The sequence below is a fragment of the Miniopterus natalensis genome, chromosome 6 (assembly GCF_054644295.1).
Source record: "Miniopterus natalensis isolate mMinNat1 chromosome 6, mMinNat1.hap1, whole genome shotgun sequence".
Classification (NCBI taxonomy): domain Eukaryota; kingdom Metazoa; phylum Chordata; class Mammalia; order Chiroptera; family Miniopteridae; genus Miniopterus; species Miniopterus natalensis.
Window position 1 is genome coordinate 80,803,415 of NC_142086.1, and position 21,768 is coordinate 80,825,182.

At 37.2% G+C, this 21,768-nt stretch overlaps 1 protein-coding gene across 3 annotated transcripts; it reads left to right on the plus strand.

Moving 5' to 3' along the window:
• Positions 1-108: 108 nt before the first annotated feature.
• On the plus strand, positions 109-17,352 carry GABPA (GA binding protein transcription factor subunit alpha). Of its 3 annotated transcripts, none has more exons than XM_016197628.2 (10): positions 109-129; positions 4,658-4,760; positions 6,503-6,647; positions 7,880-7,964; positions 8,861-9,106; positions 11,356-11,550; positions 13,287-13,340; positions 14,239-14,379; positions 14,603-14,795; positions 16,363-17,352. In XM_016197628.2, the coding sequence occupies exons 2-10, from the start codon at positions 4,684-4,686 to the stop codon at positions 16,589-16,591; spliced, it is 1,365 nt and encodes a 454-aa protein (XP_016053114.1). In that variant the 5' UTR covers positions 109-129; positions 4,658-4,683; the 3' UTR covers positions 16,592-17,352. The 3 variants fall into 3 exon arrangements, with proteins under 3 accessions (XP_016053114.1, XP_087674507.1, XP_016053112.1); XM_087818381.1 differs by lacking the exon at positions 109-129 and adding an exon at positions 401-638; XM_016197626.2 differs by lacking the exon at positions 109-129 and having other exon boundaries at positions 1,569-4,760.
• Positions 17,353-21,768: the final 4,416 nt, after the last annotated feature.

A 21,768-nucleotide genomic window follows, 5' to 3' on the forward strand; every position in this document is an offset into this window, starting at 1 on the left:
GCCTCGCAGTTCGAGTCGCGGGAGCTGCAGGTTTTACCGGGAGAGACGCTGCACGTGGAGCGCGCGCCGCTGCTGTTCTCAGCCGGCTCTGGAGCGCGGGCGGGGGCGACCCGGTGGATTCCGGAGCGGGTGAGTGCGGCCGCGGGAGAGGAGGGGAGCGCGGGCCCGCGCGGGCCGGCTCCGTTCCGGGGCCTTCTCCCCCGAAGCGGCCCCCCCGCGGCCACCTCTGTGTTTTGTTTCCGCTGGTCCCCGGCGCTGCGACTCCCATTTCCGTTCGTGGAGACTTGAGGGAGCGGGGTGGGGAGGGGCGGGGAGGCCGTGCGGGGAGCGGAGCGCAGGGGCGGGGGGCGCGCGGCGCCGGGCTCGGGGAAGCCGCGCGCCCCGGCCGGGCGGCCCCTGTCACCTTTCGCCGCTCGGTCCCCGCCGCCCGCCGCGGTCCGCAGTCTCCGCGGTCGGGAAGCGAGCCTGCCGACCCGGGCTTTCAAAGGAAGATGCCAGACGAGTCTCGCCGACGGGGCGACTGCGGTCCCCCTCAGATCCAGTTGTCTTTCTAGACTTGCCCCGCGGTTGCATCCAAGCCCCTTTTTTGTGTCCACTGGGTTTCTTTTACAAAGAGGCAGGAAGACGAGGGGAACACGGTGGGTTAGGGTAGTTTGCGAACTTTCTAAGTTTTTTGTGGGCTGGGAGAAAAGCTGCTTCCACGCGTGTGTATCCCGGGCTCCGGGTTCGGCGAGGCTCCGGCCGGGCGGACGCGGCCCGCGGGGTGACGAGCGGCCCGGAGCGCGCGGCGGCCGGGCCGTGGGAGCGGCGGGGCGGCATTCTCGCGCGCTGCCTTCCCCTGCGGGAGGAACCGGTCGGCTCTTCCACCCCGCTCCCAGGGGATGACGCCGCTCTCAGGGCTTCATCCCGACTTTCCAGGCTGCTTTACTTCCAGGCATATTCTAACACGAGGGGCACTTAAGCCAATTCTGCCTGGGTTGCGTATGACGGCCATGTGTTACGAGGGCCATATAGTCCTGAAGTAAGTAGATAAATACTGAGTTAGACCCTGAATTGAGGCCATTCATACGCGCATGTGGCGGCTGAATGCTAAATTAAAACTTTAATCTCTCCAACTTTTATTTTTACAACTTCAAATCTCCAGGAAAATTGAAAAAGTATACAATGAGACTGTACAGTGGACATCGACATCTGGTGCGGGGGAGGCATTTTTAAAATATTTTTTTATTGATTTCAGAGGTAGGGAGAGAGAGAGACAGAGACATGGGCTAAGGGAGAGACGCCCCTGCAGGCATCGGCCGCCCCCATGCCCCTGGGGACTGAGCCTGCAGCCTGGGCGTGTGCGAGGCCGGGAATCAACCAGGATCTCCTGTTGCACGGGACAGCTCAGAGCCACGCCAGCTGGGCTAGTGACTTTATTTTAAAAAACAATTTTTTTTAAAAAAATCTCTTCAGGTATTTAAAAGTATTTTTTGAGAAAATGTTCAGTTGATCAAGTATGTACTCACAGATCACACTTACATATTTATATTAGATACACTTATTTTATATATCATATCTTTAATATATATTGTATGTTCAATACAGATTTATATTACATATAAGTATTGTCCTTATTGGGGAAAATTGTCCTAAACTAACAATGTGTTCCAATGAAGAAGACTAATCCTCAAGTTTATCTGTAACTCTAAGAGAGAATACTTTTTTATTTTTTTGTTAATCCTCACCTGAGGATATTTTTCCATGGATTTTTAGAGAGAGTGAAAGGTAGGGAGAGGGCGGGGAAGAGAAGAGAGAAATGTTGACATGGGAGAGACACACGGATCGGTCGCCTCCTGAAAGCACCCTGACAGCGCCAGGGGTTGTACCAGCGGCCAGCCAGGTTCCAGCCCCTGACAGGGAATTGAACCTGAGACCCTTTGGTTTGCAGGCTGATGCTCTAACCACTGAGCACACCGGCCAGGGCTCCAAGAGAGAATATTAAACATAACTGTATTTTTTTTAAAAACTAGCTTTTTCTGGACATTTTAGTTAAGATTCGTTTATATCCATTTTGTGAAGGGTTCTGAACCCCAGGTGAGACTTAATCTAGGAGAAACCAACGTGTCGGGGGCACCGTTAGGTGGAAGGGCTCCCAAGTAATGTTCTCTCCTCCATTGTAAGTTTTGAAAAAGAATCCTGGTTCCAGAAAAAGAGCAGTGGTACCAACAATTTGGACAACTTCCTAAATCTCTTTAACTTTTGAGGCTAAGTTTAGAGAACTGAGAAAGAGACAAGGATCAATTCAGAGACGATGCATATTTTTTTCTAAAGTGTATGGGATTCTTTTTTTTTTTTTAATTTTACACCTTCTAGGGACTGATCTATAACTTTTTTGGAAGGTCACAGGATACATTTCTTTTTAACAGCTCCCTGTTTAGTGTATATATTATGGGGAACCACAGGTAACCCTGCCGATAAGCCTTTAGGGCCATTTCTCAGCCTGGTTGATTACTCATATACTTTTTTATTTTTTCCAAAGTTCCTGGAAAAAATCACTTGTTTTCTAATCTATTTTTAAAAAAATTGGTTATGGAGAGAGGAGTGGACCTCTTTATGGGCCCTGGAAGTAAAACATAAATATCTTTTAAAGTTCTGTTTTGCTATAAACCTTACTGCTTCTCACTTCTTTTTCAATACACAACCCTTTTTATGATTTTGTGTGTACATTATTTACTTGTTTTAACTGCTGCTAAGGTTCCATGGTGTGTGCTTCTTTCACATTTTCATGTATTGCAATACTTTCTTACGATGGATACTTTTACTAGCTCCAGCTTCCACCTATCACCAGCAAAGCTGCTCTGAATATCCTTATCAATCAGTATGAGACTATTTCTGGAATGCTTATCTAAGGGCAGGGTTCTGGGTCATAGGTATAAGCTACTTGATTCAAGCAAGTGCTGCTGGATTTTTCTCCAGAATAGCTGGACCTGTCTGTACTCCATCGAGAGGCAGAGGATTATGTCCCCACGTCCCTGCTAATTCTTTTCAGTATTCTGTTCTAATTTTACACACATACACATGCAATCGAGGTATATAGTTTTTGTTTTAAATTGCATTTTTGTATGATTTGAATTTGAACATTTCTTCATATCCTTAGCCATTTTGGTTTTTCCCTATGTAACTTTCTTTTTTCTATATTTTATCTGCTTTTCTAATTTGTCCTGACTTTTGGGGGGGTTGTTATCAATTTGTAGGAGTTTGCTGTCTATTCCAGTTATTATTCCCTTGTCACTTTCGGGTATTGGAAATATCTTTTCTCAGTCTATAACCTGTCTATTGAACGTAAATATTAATTTTTATATAATCAAATCCATTCTTTTCCCTTATGGTTTAATTTTTGGAATTTTAAATTCTTTCCTATTTTTAAACCACAAAGAAAAAAATCCCCACCATTTTGTTTTATTAGCTTTATAGTTTAACCTTTCACATGTTAAGCCTTTAAGGCATCTGGAGTCAATTTTATATGGTGTATAATAGTTCTTATGACATTTTTTTTAATAGAGTGCCTACCAAGAGTGAGGTACTGTTCAAAGTATTTTGTATACATCTGTAAACAAACAAATATCCCTTCAAACCAAGTGGAGCTTATGTTGTCCTACAGAGTCACCACCCACTTTGCTCTAGTGCTCAGGATGAATTCCAGTTTTATACATAGTGTGTTAAGGAATAGACTTTATTGGGGGAAGGGAAGACTTAATAGGCTAGGGTCAGAACAAAAGAAAACAAAAGTCCATCATTCTTTGATTATCCAAACAAAAGTCTGCTGGGGCCTAGGCAGTCTGCTGGACTGCTGAATGGGCATGATGTATTTCTATTCTACTGGAGAACCGCAGACTCATATTGGTCTTCTTATAAGGTCACATGTGAGATCAGCCTTAATAATGTGAGGAAAATCAGACCATTTTGTACCAGGCATTCTAGATTTTGATGCCAGTTAATTATGAACTAAGTTGACAGAATACCAACTTCCCAGTAGTTGGAGATGTTGAGACCTGAGAAGAGGTGCAGCCCTTGCTAAAGTGGAAAAGAAGACTCTACTAGTTTTCTAGTGCTGCAGTAATGAATTACTACAATAATGTGCATATTGATAACTTCTGTCACTTAATTTTGCTGTTTTAGAATATTGTACTGGCGCTTACAAGATATGTAATTTGTAACACAAATCATAGCTAGGGTTAACTTTAATTTTACATCACTGTCAGTACAATGCTAGTAAAGCACATTCTCATTCTGCTGATACAGTACAGCTTTTAATTGAACAGTTGTAGTTCATCTCCATGTTGATTTTTAAGCTGCAGGTTTAGAGTGAAGTTGCTGTAATATAGTTGACATACCTTTCACTTGATTTTGAAGTAACTTGAGTTAATTTATTGACTGAGATTGAGCTGAACAAATCCCAAGAAATCCAATAGAATGATGAAGAATTCATGTCAGGCTACTAAGTACCATCTAAACAAAAACTAGTTTGTCAGCATCATGTGGATTTTCTTTTATGTGTAAAGATTACTTCTTCCTGTTCTATTGCCCTCTGCTTTTATTTGAATTGGTCTCTACTTGTGTAGCATTTCTGTTTGTGTAGATAAGTTCAGGATGTCTTAAAATTTAACTCTTGCAGGGCTAAGCTTTTGAAATACTTCAGCCATGACAAAAAGAGAAGCAGAGGAGCTGATAGAAATTGAGATTGATGGAACAGAGAAACCAGAATGTACAGAAGAAAGGTTGGTGCTATCTGAATTTACCACATTTTATATTATCAGCATACCTAATTAAAATTAAGAATCAAGCCAGAGTTCTTTGGGGGCCTTTTTTTTTCTTCCTTCAACTGATGTTGGCATTTTTGGGGATAATGTATTGCTTTTTTCCTCTAATTTGTGGCTGGCAGGGAAAGTTAGTTTTAAACTAAAGATAGTAATATGCATAGCTAGTAATGATCAGGCAATTGATTGTGATGGTTTTTAGCCCTTAGGGCACTGTTTCTTTTTTCTTTCATCTATGCTGGTTATTTTGATTTCCTATAGTGTTTATTTAGTTCACAACCTGAACTGATTTAACAAATATCTGTAAGGAACTACTGTGTACTGCCAGAAGTATATATGGGACGGTTACCTGCCCTTGTAGAGGCCACCATGTATTTGAGGACGCATACAGGTATATGAGTGATTATGTGCACAGTACTAAGCATATACAGTAGTGAAAGGTGTTAGTTCTTGGAATAGTAATAGAATAATACTGACTCCATTAAGGAAGGAGGGCAGAGGTTGTACATTCAGAATCCAGAGGGAGAATATAGGTAAAAATAGATTTGGGAGTCAAGAGGAAGGTTAAGGAAGGTTAGGGGTTAGGGCTAATGGTCCTGCTTTGCAGAGATGAAGATAATATGCTGAAAGTAGAAGGGACTAAAGAGTAGAAGAGAGCTTCTGTATAGTAATAAAGGTTTAGAATAACTGCAGTGAGAATGGACCAAATTACTAAGGTTGAATAGGATGCTGAGTGTTGGGAGTGCAGCTGAGATTTAAGACCTTAATTTTTATAAAATTTGTTTTATTGTGGTGAGAACACTTAACATGAGATCTACCGTCAAGAAATTTTTGTGTGTGCAATACTGTGTCATTAACTATAAGCACATGTTATACAACAGATCTCTAGAACTTACTCATCTGGCATAATTGAGATTTATACCAGTTATTTAGCAACTCCCCATGTTTTCTGCCAGTAGGCTGTGGTTATTTATGCCACCTCCTCTTCTCAGGGGAAAGGCCTGGCTCTAGCTCTTAAGACAAACCCCATGTTAGTTGTCATCGGTCCTGTCCTCTGCTACCATGCCCTGGCATAGAAATATGTCCCTGACAGAAAAGGTCATGACTGCCCTAGAGACCTTAAATTTTTAATAGAGGATTTCAACATGTTTGACTATGCTATTTTCTCCAGCAGAAGAAACAATAGTGACTGCATGTCTCTCTTAGTTTTCATATGTATTCATTCATTCATTCATTCATTCATGTGACAAATTACCCCAGAACTTAGTTCTGGCTTAGGGTACTTCATGAGTTTGCAGTTAAGCTGTCAGTCTGGCTATAGTCATCTGAAGAGTTGACTGGGGCTAGCATATCTGTTTCTAAGATCACTCATAAGACTGGTAACTATTGACTTGCTCACCTCATGGGCTTCTCTGTAGGGCTGCTCATGACATGGTAAATGTTCTGAGAGAACATGCTTACCAAGATGGAAGCCGCAGTGTTGTTTTACATAACCTAGTTTAAGAAGCCATATATCACTTCTGTGTTAGTCTTTTGGCAACACCAGTTCGTGATAAGTCTACCACTGTGAATGGTGCCTGTGCAGAAATGTGTTTCAAAGACCAAAAATACGTTTTAGTATTCAATTTTGGTTTGAGCATATTGTTACTTTAATGTTCAGGGTAAAAACATAATTTTTAACCATTATATCCTTTAACATTCAGCATTGTAGAACAAACCTACACCCCAGCTGAATGTGTAAGCCAGGCCATAGATATCAATGAGCCAATAGGCAATTTAAAGAAACTACTAGAACCAAGACTACAGTGTTCTTTGGATGCTCATGAAATTTGTCTACAAGATATTCAGGTAATCTCTTTTTTTTGAGATTTATATTTTAGCATTTAAGTCTGATTGTGGTAATGCTTTTGCGTTTTCACATGAGTGTTCACTTCAAAGCTGATGGAACAGCTGAGTTGCAGTGTTTGAGGAGTGTGACCCACGATCAAATACCACGCTTGAGTTTTGTCCTTGTGCCAGGTTTTACTGAACTAGTTCATGTATTCAGTAATGAGAGCTCAGTTTCAGAGTTTTGCATGCCATCACTCCTAGTGGATTATACCAGTGTCCACTAGAGAGGGCAGAAATCTTGATATTAGGAGAATTTTTACCAAAATGTCAGGCATAGGCCATTATATTGAGACAAACTGGCAAGTTTGACCTCTCTCTCTGCAGGGTTTACACAGTTTGTTGTGTCCCTGATTAAGTTAGATGCATAGTCATTTAAGGCTTTAGGCTTTATACGTATCACATTTTTGATATTAGAAAATGTGTTTGTACTGTGACTACAAAATGTGTCAGTACTGACTGAACTCTTGGGAATGAGTGGGGAGCTTTGTACCTCCAGCTCTATGATATGCAGACACATAGAGATAGATAGACACTATTTGGATAATTACAGTGGAAGCCTGTTTTGAAACAGGTGACAGAAAATGTCTAGAAGTCATAGTAACTTTTCATCATCTGTCATTGTGTGAAATATATTCACCGTAAGGCTATATGAAGGGAAAACTGATATTTAAAGGGTATCGAATTATGATAAAAAATGTTCATATTTAGGTCAAGTAGTGAAGTCATAAGTGCTTTATTAATTTTGTGATTAGAGATTTAGCATTAACCCTGACCTTAAATGTATATCATTGGTTACAAAGGACATGTGGCAAGTATTAATAAATTTATTTAAATTGTCCCCACTAATTAAACACCCTTGCTTTTTCATGACAGATAAATTGCATAATTTTCCACTTGAGATACTTTTACAGAATAAACAGTTGTCTGTTGGCATTATTTAAAATCCTAAACTAGATTCCAGAGCTAGAGAAAATAGTCATATAAAATAAATCCTGTTCTTTATGTAGTCCTTAATTACTTCCACAATGGTTAAAATATTTTAAATTTTGGCAAATAATGAAATGATATGACAACTTGGGTAATTGTGTTCTTACAATTTAATTCAGTAATTAAGTACAGTTTGATACATCCATTTTTATTAAATTAGATGATTGTGTGAAAATAACCTTACTCATTTTACCCATGTTTAGCTGGATCCAGAACGAAGTTTATTTGACCAAGGAGTAAAGACAGATGGTACTGTACAGCTTAGTGTACAGGTAATTTCTTACCAAGGTAAGTTAATTTTTGTGTAGTTATTTAAAACTTTACTCGTGTTTTTCCAATATGAGAACTCATAAGTTTTGGATGTTTTAGATGGTTGTCTAAATTACTTAATGTGATGTTATAGCCAGATATTCATGGTTTTTAATTATTTTATGTCAGGATGAAGCAGAGAGTATCACATATTATCTGGTTTAATCAGCAAGGAATATATTGTAGGGTAATAAATAACAGGATCACAGAGAGGGCTGGAAGAACAGGTTCTAGATGGCTTTCTAAGAATGCCTCAGCCACACCGCAGCACTGAGCTGCCAGGGAAGCTGCTGCCCTGCCTGCCAGGGTCTGGAACCATGCAGCCTTTTCAGTGATCCACAGGAGCTGAAAAATGGATGCCATGTGCCTACTTATTTCCTATTAACTCATTTTTCAATAGAAGGCTCATCCAGTGATTCTAGAGCCTAAGTCACATCGGGTAAACCTTGCTGCAAGGAGATCTGTTCTTTGCAGTTTAGCACAAAAAGAGGAATTTGCAAAGGAGGTTGCTTTATTCTCTTTCTTGCCCCCTAATTTTTTTTTACCTGTTTACGAATAAGTTGCAGGCATGATCCCCTTCTATTCATAAATACATCAGACCATGTGTTTTCTAAAAACAAGGAATTATTTTACATCACCACAGTACAGTTATCAAAATTAGGAAATATTGACACAACACTGTTATCTAATCTACTAAAGTTCTGTTGAATTGATGTTTTTATCATTGAATAGGAATCTCTTAAATTCTCTAGACATATTGCTAAACATTTAAAATGGAGTTTTGCTCTGTCATTTGAAAACATATAAACTAAACTAAATTTTCCTAGTGAATTTTGTGTTTTCATTTAGATTTTTTTTTTAAATTCACTCTTAAGGAATTGAACCAAAGCTCAACATCCTTGAAATTGTTAAACCTGCGGAAACAGTTGAAGTAGTTATTGATCCAGATGCTCACCACGCTGAGGCAGAAGCACATCTTGTAGAGGAAGCTCAGGTGATAACTCTCGATGGCACAAAACACATTACAACCATTTCAGATGAAACCTCAGAACAAGTGACAAGATGGGCTGCCGCGCTGGAAGGTTATAGGAAAGAGCAAGAGCGCCTTGGGATACCCTATGGTAAGAAAATACATAATTACATTTTAGGTGGAATAAAAAGAATTAAGCTTGACATAGAAGAAACTAGAATAAATAAGTTATAATTTGTTTTAAATATAGGATTTTTAGGAAGAATATTGATTTTCTGTATTGCTGTCATTTTTTTGGCCGTAACACATGATGGGCAAATACTGTTCTGCGTGCTAAGAATACAAAGAAATACAGTCATGCTTTGCTTAAAGACAGGGATACATTCTTAGAAATGCATTGTTAGACAGTTTGTCATTGTGCAAACAGGCCGCACATACACAAACCTATCACTCCTAGGCTGTAAATCTGTCTGTCATGTTACTGTACTGAACACTGTGGGCAGTTGTAGCATAATGGTAAGTATTTGTGTATCAAAACATGGAAAGGTACAGTAAAAATATGGTATAGAAGATAAAAGCGATACCCTTGTGCAACACGTACCATGAATGGAGCTTGCAGGACTGGAAGGTGCTCTGGGGGAGTTAGTGAGTGAGCGGTATGAATGTGAAGGCCAGGAAGTTACTGTACACTATGGTAGACTTGACCCACTATACACTAGGGATACCCTAAATTTACAGAAAAATTTTGTCAATAAATTAACCTTAGCTTACTGTATCTTTTTTACTTTATAAACTTAATTTTTTTAACTTTTCAGCTCTTGTAGTAGCTCTTAGCTTAAAACACAAACATTTTACAGCTGTACTAAAAATATTTTCTTTATATCCTTAGTCTAGAAGCTTTTTAAAAATTAAATTTTTTTTTTTACTTTTTAAGCTTTTTTGCTAAGAACTAAGACATAACACATACATTACCGTAGGCCTAACACAGAGTCAGAATCATCAGTATCACTGTCTTCCACCTCTTCCCACTGGAAGGTCCTCAGGGGCAATAAAGAACTGGCATGGTGCTGTCATCTCCCATGAGAACAGTGCCTTCTGGAATACCTGAAGGACCTGCCTGAGGCTCTCATTGAGGAGGTGTCACTCTTTTTAGAAATATGTCCATAGTGGTTTGCTTATTTTGTTGTTTTTATCAGATTTGTTTGTGAGCAGATAATGCATCATGAACATTCCTCTCTGTCATCCCTTTCAGTGTGGGGTCCATGTTTTAAAATTCTTTAAGGAGTTTGTTGAGGTCTGCAAAAGCTTCTGCTAAACCCTCGCTGTCAGATTTCTTGGGGGTTCTTTTTCTTCTGCAGTTTCCTTTTCTCTTGCCTTTTCTTCAGCTATGTGTTCCTGTTCCAGTTCCAGCAACTCATGAGTCAGTTCCCTAGGAACTACCTCTGGGACTCAGTGTCCTCCTCTTCCACACCCAGGTTAAGTTTTCTGACATCTCAACCACAGCTGGTTGATTTTTGCAACCTTTGCACCACACAGTGTTACAGTGTCAGTAGGGGATAGGAATTTTTCAGGTCCATTGTAGTCTTATAGGACCGATGTCATGAATGTGGTCCATTGTTGACTGAAACATAATGCAGCACACAATTGCATAAAAATTTCTAGCCCTGGCCAGTGTGGCTCAGTGGATAGTGTCGGCCCCACGCACCAAAGGGTTATGAGTTGGATTCTCAATCAAGGGCATGTATCTTGGTTGGGGGTTCGCTCCACCCCCCAACCCCAGTCAGGGCGGGGGCAGGAGGCAACCAGTTGATGTGTCTCTCACTGCTGTGTTGCTCAAGAGTGTGCTCGCTCCCTCTCTCCCTCCCTCCCTCTCCCTCCCTCTCTCTCTCTCTCTCTTCCCCCCCCTCCTCCCCTCCTTCCTTCCTCCTTCTCCCCCCTTCCATTCTCTCTGAAAAGCAATGGAAAAAAATGTCCTCAGGTGAGGATTAACAACAACAAACACTTCTACCCTTAAGGTGTTCATAGTGTAGCTGAAGTGAGAGAAGGTAGATGAGAAAAGACAATTTACTACATTATCTCCCATTTCATTTGACCCACTGGAGAGCAATTTTGCATTTTGTTTGTCTTGATAAAATTTCAGACTGACTGATGTGGAACAAACATGAATCCATAAAAAATTTAGTTGAAGAAATGGAAAAGGAGCTGAGGAGAAAATGTAGCATACAGGTCTTTTTACTTTATATACTGAGTTTATTTACTTGATGGGAAAAAGCTGTCTGGATTTTATCTGTGTGTGTGTGTGTGTGTGTGTGTGTGTGTGTGTGTGTATTGATAGCTTAACTGTAAATGTATATAATATCTAAGATGGAACTAGGTTAATGGTAATATTTTTCTTTTTAGATCCTATACAGTGGTCCACAGACCAAGTCTTGCATTGGGTAGTTTGGGTAATGAAGGAATTCAGCATGACTGATATAGACCTCAGCACACTCAACATTTCAGGACGAGAATTATGTAGTCTCAACCAAGAAGATTTTTTTCAGCGGGTCCCTCGGGGAGAAATTCTCTGGAGTCATCTGGAGCTTCTTCGAAAATGTATAAATTGGAGTTATTACCTATTTACATTGTAACTTAAGTTTAATTTTATTTCTTTATAACTTTGTTATTGTAATTGCTTATCGATAATAGCAGTAATACTTAACATTTATTAACTGAATTAGGCTGTGCTAAGAGTTTTATGTGTATTATTTAATCTCTGTATTAAGGCAGAGTGCCTATATGGTCTTATTCCAAGCTTTCAAAAACTTCTATCTTCCCAAGTTGTGCCTTTTATTTTACTTTGATAGTTCCCAGGGAACAGACCAAACTTTTCCTGAGAATCAGGACTTAGAAGATGATCTTAATAGGTTGGTCACACCTGTGCTACGTGATGGTGATTCTCTCATTTGCCTTTTTAGTCCAGGGCACCTTTATTTATTTACAGTCATGAATGGAACAATTTCCATTTCAATAGCACTTTGCCTCTTCAAGGTTCTTTTATAAAATTTTGGGGGGAAATCTGCCACAAACATATGGTGTGGATTTTTCTTAGAGAGACAACAGTTCTTGGGGGAGCATGCTCAGAACTAGGAATCTGGATAAAACAGTAGCATCTTCAGTTTACTGAGAAGTTAACTATATTTCAGGCACTGTGCTTCTGAAAAGCATTTTCTTTTAATCCTCATGAGGTGGTAGGTGGGGGATATCTCATTTAAACAAGGAAATTAATGTTCAGGTTGGTTGAACCAAAGTCACACATCCAGTAAGTGAGTGCTCAGGTCAGAACCCAGATCTCTGTGAGGCTCGTCCCATATAATTATTTAAACCCCCAAACCCAGGACCCCCAAAGAAAACTCCCACCTAACAGGTGGGATTCAGACTTCATTTTAGTTCCCCAGCCCTCTCTAGCTGTGTGTGTCTGGCAGGGGATCCCTCTGTGGTACCCTAAGTAGAACTGTGTTGGGAGCCCAGGTCCCAGGACTTATTCTCAGTACACACGATTGCTGGTGGGTATAATTCAGTTTCAAGACAGAAGCTTCCAGGCAGTGATGGGCAGTTAAATAGGCTAAAGGAATAGAGACTGGGAAGTATATCTCTTGTTTGAGAAGTAAAGAGCATTTGAGTAAGGAATAGCAAAAGATGAGTAATGAGTGCTCTCTGTAACAGGTTATACTGGGGCCCTTTACCATGTAACTCTTGTTGAGAGCTGTACATGTAGATGTTAAATTACCCAGTTCAGTTGTGACATTTAGGACAGCTAGAGTTTTAATGAAAATTTAGCTGTCTTTAAGAAGCATTGTCAAGTTGAAGTAGTTTTATTTAAAAGTGGATGTTAGAACAGATGGTTAAATTGTGAAGATTTCTCAGGTCGTCTTGAGGGGCATTTTGGTGGTGAATATATATCTAAGTAATTTCAGTGTGGTACCTTCCCATCTCTGATCGGTGTCAAAGATTTTCATGTTTACATGGTTTTGTGTAGATAGGTAAATAGATTTAAGTATAGGCATTTATATTTAGAAAACCGTGGTTCTCTGAATAATGAACTCTAAAAGAAATTGAAGCTTTCTCTCTGTTAGGCCCCTTAAAAATATCTGTTCGTTTTAAAGTGACTGTCAAATATTTTTTAAAGTTACCATGCCAGTAAGTTTCAGTTATTGGATGCTTTGCTTTTCTTGTTTGGTTGTAATTGTGGAGTTCCTTTTAAAAGAATATTTATTAAGTTCAGTTTTACTGGATTGGGTTGGCCTTTCTGGTTTTAAATGAAAACAAAAATTTTTATGTGTGTTCTTCAGATGTATTGGCAAGCCAAGAACAACAGATGAGTGAGATCGTTACAATTGATCAACGTGAGTATTCATGCCATAGTATACAGCCCATTTATCAATAAGATATGTTTCATTCAGTACTGCAAGGGATAAAAAGAAAAACTTAAATAGTTATGAAGTATTTTAGGTATACAAAGAACTAATAAACTCTAACCAACGTCTTTGTACACCATAACACCATACACTGTTAAAAACTAAATCTTTTTATCATTCTTTGCATATTTTATATTTTTACCAACTATATAACCATAAACACTTTATAGCATTGTTTTGCATGTTTAAACTTTTCGGGTAAAATGGTAATATACTATGAATATACTTTTATAACTTGCTTTTTTTGTTTAAAAGTTACAAGTCTTACCCATATTGATACTTACTGCTCGAGTTCATTTTCACTGCTGTATGTTAAAACTTCATTAACATTACACTGAATAAGTATTTGTCAATATATGTGAGATTCTGGTTGTAGTATCATAAGGTTTCTACCTTTCAATCTTACTAGGTATTACCAGTTATTTTTCTCAAAGTGTTGATATAAATTTGGACTCTCATCGGTAGTGGAATGAGAGTTCTCTTTTGTCACATTTTCTCCAGCATTTAATAAACCATTTTTAATGAACAGATAGTTTATAACTGCATATACATCACTAAGTTATTTCACAAATAAGGCCAACTGTTATGCACTAAGTTAAGGTTCATGAACCATAATGCAAACAGACATCATACCTTGTCCTTGTAACTTTTTTTGTAATTTTGTTCAAAACTATTATGGATTAAGGTGGTTTTTTTTGAAATGAGGGCTTTTGTTGAGGTAATTAGAGGGGCATTAGTTAAACTAATTGCATTTTGTCTTTCAGTAGTTTTTTTCACTGCTTGTATTAGAAGGGAAGACAGTTTGTTCCCTTGCCTTTCTTTGCAGCTGTCCAAATTATCCCAGCATCCGTACAGTCAGCTACACCTACTACCATTAAAGGTATAAACAGCAGTGCAAAGGCAGCTAAAGTCCAAAGAGCTCCCAGGATTTCAGGAGAAGATAGAAGTTCACCTGGGAACAGAACAGGTATTTTTTGCATTTTCATCTGGTATTCATAAAATCTGTCAGATTATGTCTGTTTTGTTTTATTTCCCTATAAAATTGTGAGTATAGGCTAGTTCTCTGGCAGTGCTTAGCATTTGAAAAAACTGTGCTTTTAATATGGCTGAGATAAGAACCAGAGAACCTATCGCCTTTGCCCTCTGTTAATTCATAGCACTATGGTCAATGCTTCCCCTTGTCAATTCAGGAAACAATGGCCAGATTCAGCTGTGGCAGTTTTTGCTAGAACTTCTCACTGACAAGGATGCTCGAGACTGCATTTCTTGGGTTGGTGATGAAGGCGAGTTTAAGCTAAATCAGCCTGAATTGGTTGCACAAAAATGGGGACAACGTAAAAATAAACCTACAATGAACTATGAGAAACTCAGTCGTGCATTAAGGTAAGCATTTAGTACTTTTTAAAATGAGTATCAAGCTTTTCTGAAAAATGACTTCTTCCAGGTGTAAACATTGTTAGGTAATGATGTTAAAATACTTGTTCATAAGATGTTGTTTTCTTTATATATTAAAAAAAACTAAAAGTTTTCACATGCAAAAATGACTTTTAAAAATATCTTTTGTAATTTTGAGGTACATAAGAGTTTTTAAAAAGGTTATTCTTAGATTATTTGTTTATCAGGGAAAGCCTTTATTTCTTCTTTGTTATCTGAAGATTAATTGCTGGGTAGATTATTCTTGGCTGGCAGTTCTTACCTTTTATTATTTTGAATGTCATTCTACTCACTCCCAGCTTGTCACATTGCTGAGAAATCTGATAGCCTAATGGGGAAAAGTTACTTGTTTTTATTTTATTTAAAAGCATATACAACTCTGTTTAAAACCAACATTTTTAATCTTTGAGGTTTCTATTATTTACATAACAGATAAAGATACTGTCATTTGCATAGGTGAATTGAGTATAAACTTGAGCAAATATACAGATATTGTCTTTTTATAATAAGATGCAAAATATTGGCCCATTTTCTTGTTTTTTCTCCCCGTACAATCTGCCTAAATCTGAATATCCAACCTTTACATTAATAAAAGTGGAATGGAATAAAATTATTTATAATTTCCCCTACCTGGAATGAAATTTTTGATGTAATTACTATAAGAAATTATGTTTACTACAATGATGGAAATTCAGTATATGTATTTAAGTGTCTGGGAAGTAGAATATATAGGAATGTCATAGAATTATGTCTCTTATTTTTTGAAGAGTGAATATAGTAACGTAGTTCTGCAGTTTACTTCTGTATTTCTCAACATTTTTACTGCTACTTCATGTTTCACTTGGACATTGTGTATGAGTTTCACAGTGAGAGATTGTGATTCACTTCTCATCACACACACACACACACACACACACACACACACCACCCCCCCACCCCCCCCAGTTCTGTGAGGGTAAGTACTGTTTTTAACCCCATTTTTATTTATTTATTTATTATTTTTTAAATATATCTTCATTGATTTCAGAGAGAGGAAGTGAGAGAGAGAGAGATAGAAACATCAATGATGAGAGAGTCATTGATCAGCTGCAGCCTGCAACCCGGGCATGTGCCCTGACTGGGAATCAAACCCTGATCGCCTGGATCCTAGGTCGACACTTAACCACTGAGCCACACCCAGCTGGGCTTTAACTCCATTTTTAGATGAAGAATAAAAGCTCAGAGAAAAGGTGGCTTTCTTCTGGGCACAAAGGAAATAAAGTTAAAGATGCTAGATTTCGAATCTTAGCATTCTGACTCTCAACCCCTGTTCATAAGTTCTGTTACTGCTCCCAAGATTTTTGTTTTATTTAATAATGTTTATTTTAAAATCAGTGTTTTGTCATAATTGTGGGAAGTATGCTTTGAAAATTTAGTATATAAACTTTATAGTTTTGGAGTACCGAGAATCGAAATTTTAGTAAATAATGTTTTGAAGTTTTCTTTATATAACTGATGTGTTTTTCTGTTTTTAAAGGTATTATTATGATGGGGACATGATTTGTAAAGTTCAAGGCAAGAGATTTGTGTACAAGTTTGTTTGTGACTTGAAGACTCTTATTGGATACAGTGCGGCAGAGTTGAACCGTTTGGTCACAGAGTGTGAACAGAAGAAACTTGCGAAGATGCAGCTGCACGGCATAGCCCAGCCTGTCACAGCAGTGGCCCTGGCTGCGGCCTCTCTGCAGGCCGAAAAGGATAACTGAGCCCAGCGCCCGCTGGGATTGCGAGGTCTTTTGTTAACTGCGAGAGCAAGTATTGCTCTTACCTTTATTACTAAATTTGAACCTTCTTTTATTTCTAGGCTGTACAGTCTGATGCATGATTTTTTTATAAATATTTCATACTCTTGTGAATTTGGATCTTTTTACTTTGAGCATATATTTTAGAATATGTATATGTTAAAGTTCACCACAATGGCTTCAGTATGAAGGCAGTTCATTGTGGGATAGTTTGTTAACAGTCAGGAAAGCTAAACTGGTCAGTATTAATGTCTAACCCTACCAAAAATAGCCAGTAGCATCTGAGGATGGAAAATAAATGAAGTATCTTCAGGAAACAGTCTGGCTTAACTATTTTTGAAAATATACCTGTTTCCCTTCTCTGCTACTTTAGATGTTGCTTTACATAGAACCAGAAAATGGAATTTTAACAGCTAAAGCATGTGTGCCTGTTTCATCTAATCAAGCAGAGCTAAAAGTCATATCAAATAAAAGCATAATATTAATAAATTACTAACCCAATAGTATCAGGTTATTAAAGTAATTTATATAGTTGCAAGTGAAGGATGTAAGTTGACTGTCAGAAGAGCAGCGCTAAGGAGGAAGATCCAGAGTTAAATCTGGCTCAACTCAAGCAGTTTTAAGGATTTTCTGTATAGATTATTCATAATGTCAGGCCAAGAATTTAAATTATTTCAAGAGAGGCATTTAATTCTAATAAACCAACTATTATAAAAATTTTGAAATGATCTCTGTTTTTCCTGTCAGAGATTTAAAAAACTGAGAAGTATACCTCAGCCAGAAAATTGGTTTGGTTTGGCTTCTTTCTCTCTCTCTCTCTCTCTGTCTCTGTCTCTCTCTTTTTTTTTAAATTACCCTTTAGTGCCGGTTTATTATGCAAAGCAGCTTATAGTCATTGTGTTTCTGATGAAATGAAGACTTTAAATCAGTCAGCAGTGCTTTACCTTTGGAAACATTAGTAAATTACTTCCAAATAGTTTAAAAAGGAAATTTTGACCTCCAGTACAGGCAGTCTTCTCTTCAAACAAAATTTCCCATTTATTTAATTTTTTCCTTTTGAAGATTAATGTGTGTATATACAACTGTCTACATATATATGTCCACTTGACAATTTCCTGTCAGTACAGATACACACATATGTGAAGACATAATATTCAAAAGGAAAGATATTTCAAAAGATAACTCATTTTTTAAATCTTAAAAAATTAATAATTATATATATATATATATGAAACTACTTATGACAAGCTAACACTAAACAGAAGTGGCTAGAAATATGTATCTTTTTTGCCTGCTCATTCGCTTTACTTGCTTTCTTTTTTTGTTTTGTTGTTTGTTTTAAGGTATTATGTACAAATCCTGATGAGATACTGGCAGATAACTTCTAATCCTCTTATAGCAGAAGATTGATCCTCAGATACTATTTTATGCACCTTCTCCCTTGTCGTTTACTTTAAATTCACCCCTCTAAACAGCTTTATAAGAGTTAGTTAATGCTTTTGACTAACCAGGAGGAAAGGGCCATGGTAATATAGGCTGGGTGGCATGTTAGCAGTGGCTGCCATCAATATACTGAATAGTGGTTTGGAATGAATTGCAGGAGGCAGGGCTCTTAGGAACAAGGAAGAGAGGAGAGATCTATTATCTCCTTTCCTTATAACCTCAAATCTTAATTTTAAGAGCTGTGCTATAGGGCTACAAAGTATAATGTCAGTTCATTTACGTTATTGTATTAAGTCCTTTAAGGCCCTGCAGTAGATACCTAAAAAAGAATAAAATTTGTAACTTCCCACTGTTACCATTTTTATAAACACACACAAAATAGACTGACACATTATTAGTATATATTGAGTGCCGTGGTTGCAAGAATATCTGAGTAGACTAGCAATGTGAAATAATATACAGAAGCAAATAACAAAGAGCTAAAAAGGTTTCGCACCATCCTCTATGGCCTGGGTTGTTAACAAGTCACTTAGAGTTTTAAATAATAAACTATACTATTCTGCTATATTTTCAAGAACTTAAAATATTTGATTTTTGAAATGTTTTTGAAGTGACGGTATGTTAACATTTGAGCCAGGATGGCAGACTTCCTTTATGCCTCAATTATAGGTATATATGTTTTTAAGGCAAGAAACGCCCACATTTCTTCTAGCTCCTTAAAATCAAACTATTATTTCTTTTTCTCCCTTAAGCATTTCTCAGCTGCTTTAAAAAAATTCTCCCTTTTCTTCAGCAGTTTTTATTTCTCATTATAATTGGAACATATGCAGTTTCCGTACATGATCAAGTGCTTTTCTGTTGTCTTTGCCTCCTATTTTATGCACCTTAGCATAGGTAAAGCAATGAGGCTGATTTCCCCAGTTGATTCAGGAAACATCCATTATTCGGTCTCAGCTTACATAAACTATTCTCATTGTCCTTACTGAGGTTACAGCTATCAGAAAGTCAGGTGTCTTTTTTTTTGAAAGATTATGAAAGAAAATATAATTCACGCTATTTGTTCTTTGCTGTTTTTTATGTATGAATTTTCCATAGGAGAATTTGTAGTATATTTGAAGGAAGAAAGATAAAATTATTGGCCATCTTTTGTACCTTAAGTACAAGAATAATGAAATGTTCACTTTTTGTTTAAAACTTGTTTTCCACATGAGGTTCTCACTGAGCCACTTTCCTGAGCATCGAGCGAGCCTAAAGTTTGGCGGTTTGTGTTGGCATCAGAAAATCCAATTAGGCAGACTTGCTCCATGTGGTTGATCATCACAGGCATCACCTCATCAGACTCATTCCGAATCAGGCAGTGTCAGTTAATTAGGAAAGATAGTTGAGTGGGTTTTCTCCCCGACTAATGGTGAAACTTGGGTGATATTTCTTTAAAGAGTTGTACCTCCAGATATTTATGGTGAGGTCTGCTATTTTCCATATTCATCATTTTATGCTACTGCCTTTTAAAAAGAACTAGTATATCTTTGAAATAGCACAAAAATGTTTTTAAATTCATAATTGCAAAACAACCTATAACTAACTTAATGTCTTCATATCTAGAGGGTGTAAAAATATTGATATTCAGTGATAATTCACTTGCTGCCAGAAAAAAACTCACTTTTTTGTAAAGGGAGGAGGGTTTTTGCATACATTTTTACTGTTTAAATAAAGACACTTATACTGTCATAATAACAATTATGTATTTCTTTGTGGTTTTTATTTTTTTTGTAATTTTACATAAAACAGTTATTTTCTATTTTTACTCAGATAAAAATATTTGTGCATAAAATGTAAAAATAGTAAAATGAGAAAAATAAAACTATTATACAGTATGTTTCTGTGTTTGGAGTTTTATTCCTGCAAGCGGTCTCAAATTCCAGGGATAGTTGGTTGGATGAAGATATGACAGTCCACATTTGATGCGTATATTTTATTTCCACATACTTGAAAACTTGTGAAGAACGTGTTTCATGAACTAAAATTGAGTGGTTGAGTTTAGACTTTAAAAAAAAGAAATCCCATCCACAAAGCCAAACCATTATATAATAACAGAAGAAATGCTAAGACTGAGTACTTGTCAAAAAGCAAAACTAGAAATTCCTAGTAAAACCTTTTTTTTTTTTTTAATTAAAAAAAAATTACTTGTCCATGTTGGCTGAGTAGCAACAGGATGCTTCAGCCAGGACTGAACTGTAGAGGGATCAAAGGGGACAGGAGAATGACTTGTGCTTTTGTTTATGGTCAAGCAGGAGTTAGACTTTAATGGAGTTAAAGAAATTACAGTTTGAGTGAAATAAATTGCTTTAAAAATAATCTAATTTCACCTGGTTTGGAGTGATGAAAATCATTAGTTAGGAAACTAGTGATATGTATTTGTTCTCAACCAGACACTGATTTTTTTTTAAGTAGAACTTTAAAGGTTGATCTGCAAACTAAGTACATGTTAAAAATGCTTTCTTTTTATTAGTAAACTGACTTAGAACATCACTTTTAAAACTTTCTGAGATAAAGGGCCTTTTTGTTTCCAGTTGGTCACAGACTGAAATTTTCATAAAACAAAAAAATGAATTAAAAGGGGGAGGAGGAAATGGGGAGTTTAATGGATACAGTTTGAATTATGCAAGATGAAAACTTTGTGGAGCTTGGATGCACAACAATAAATACACAACGATACTGAATAGTACACTCAAGCATGGTTAAAATGGTAATTTTATGTGTATTTTACCACAATCAAAATTGTTTTTAAATAGAATTACCAGAGTTTTAAAAAAATCAGTGTAATTCACCAAATGAACAGAACACGGGGTGGGGGACATGGTCATCTCAATAGGTGCCGAAAATGTGTACAATAAAATTCAGTATCTATTTATAATAAAAACTGAGCAAACCAGAATTAGAAGGGAACTTCCTTAACCAATTTCTGTGGTTTCTGACAGTATCTGAAAAACCTACAGCTACCATCATACATAATGATTTGTTTTTCTCCTAAGGTTTGGGGAAGGCAAATGCTGTCATTATTTCTATTTAATACTGTACTAAATTCAGGTCCAACCTATGGAATAAGGCAAGAAAGAGGAAAAGTATACATACTGTAAGAAATTAAACTCTTTGTAGAAGACATAATCAAACATGTTGAAAATCCTAAAAAAAATAAACTAGAATTAAGATATAAGGTCAATATACACAACTCAGTTTTATTTCTACATGCTAGCAACATATAATTGGCAATTGAAATTTAAAAGCTGCCATTTATAGAATTAGAAAACATGAAATAATTATGGACAAATATAACAAATTTATGCAAGACTTGTGGAATGAAAACTACAGAAATTGGTAAGAAATGAAGTGGATGGAGATAGACCATAAATGTGAATCGGAAGACTCACTTTTATACATGCTAATTATCCTTAAATTGATGTATAAATAATGCAATTCAAGTAAAAATTCTGGCAGTCTTTTTTGTAAACAAAATTTAAGTGTAAAATTTATGTGTAAATGCAAATGACCCAGAATAGCCAAAACAATTTGGAAAAAAAATTAGAGGACTTACACTATATAAAGCTTTGCTATTTAAAGCTGAAGTAATCAAGCTGTGATACTGAGATAAAGATAGAAATGGACCAATGAAGAGACCAGAAGTAGACTCACACTTATAT

Bases quoted from the DNA above. Each gene is read 5' to 3' on its own strand.
- GABPA (XM_016197628.2), top strand. From the start codon at position 4,684: ATGACAAAAAGAGAAGCAGAGGAGCTGATAGAAATTGAGATTGATGGA. The intron at 4,761-6,502 runs GTTGGTGCTATC...TTTAACATTCAG, and splicing joins CCAGAATGTACAGAAGAAAG to CATTGTAGAACAAACCTACA. The intron at 13,341-14,238 runs GTGAGTATTCAT...CTTTCTTTGCAG, and splicing joins GATCGTTACAATTGATCAAC to CTGTCCAAATTATCCCAGCA.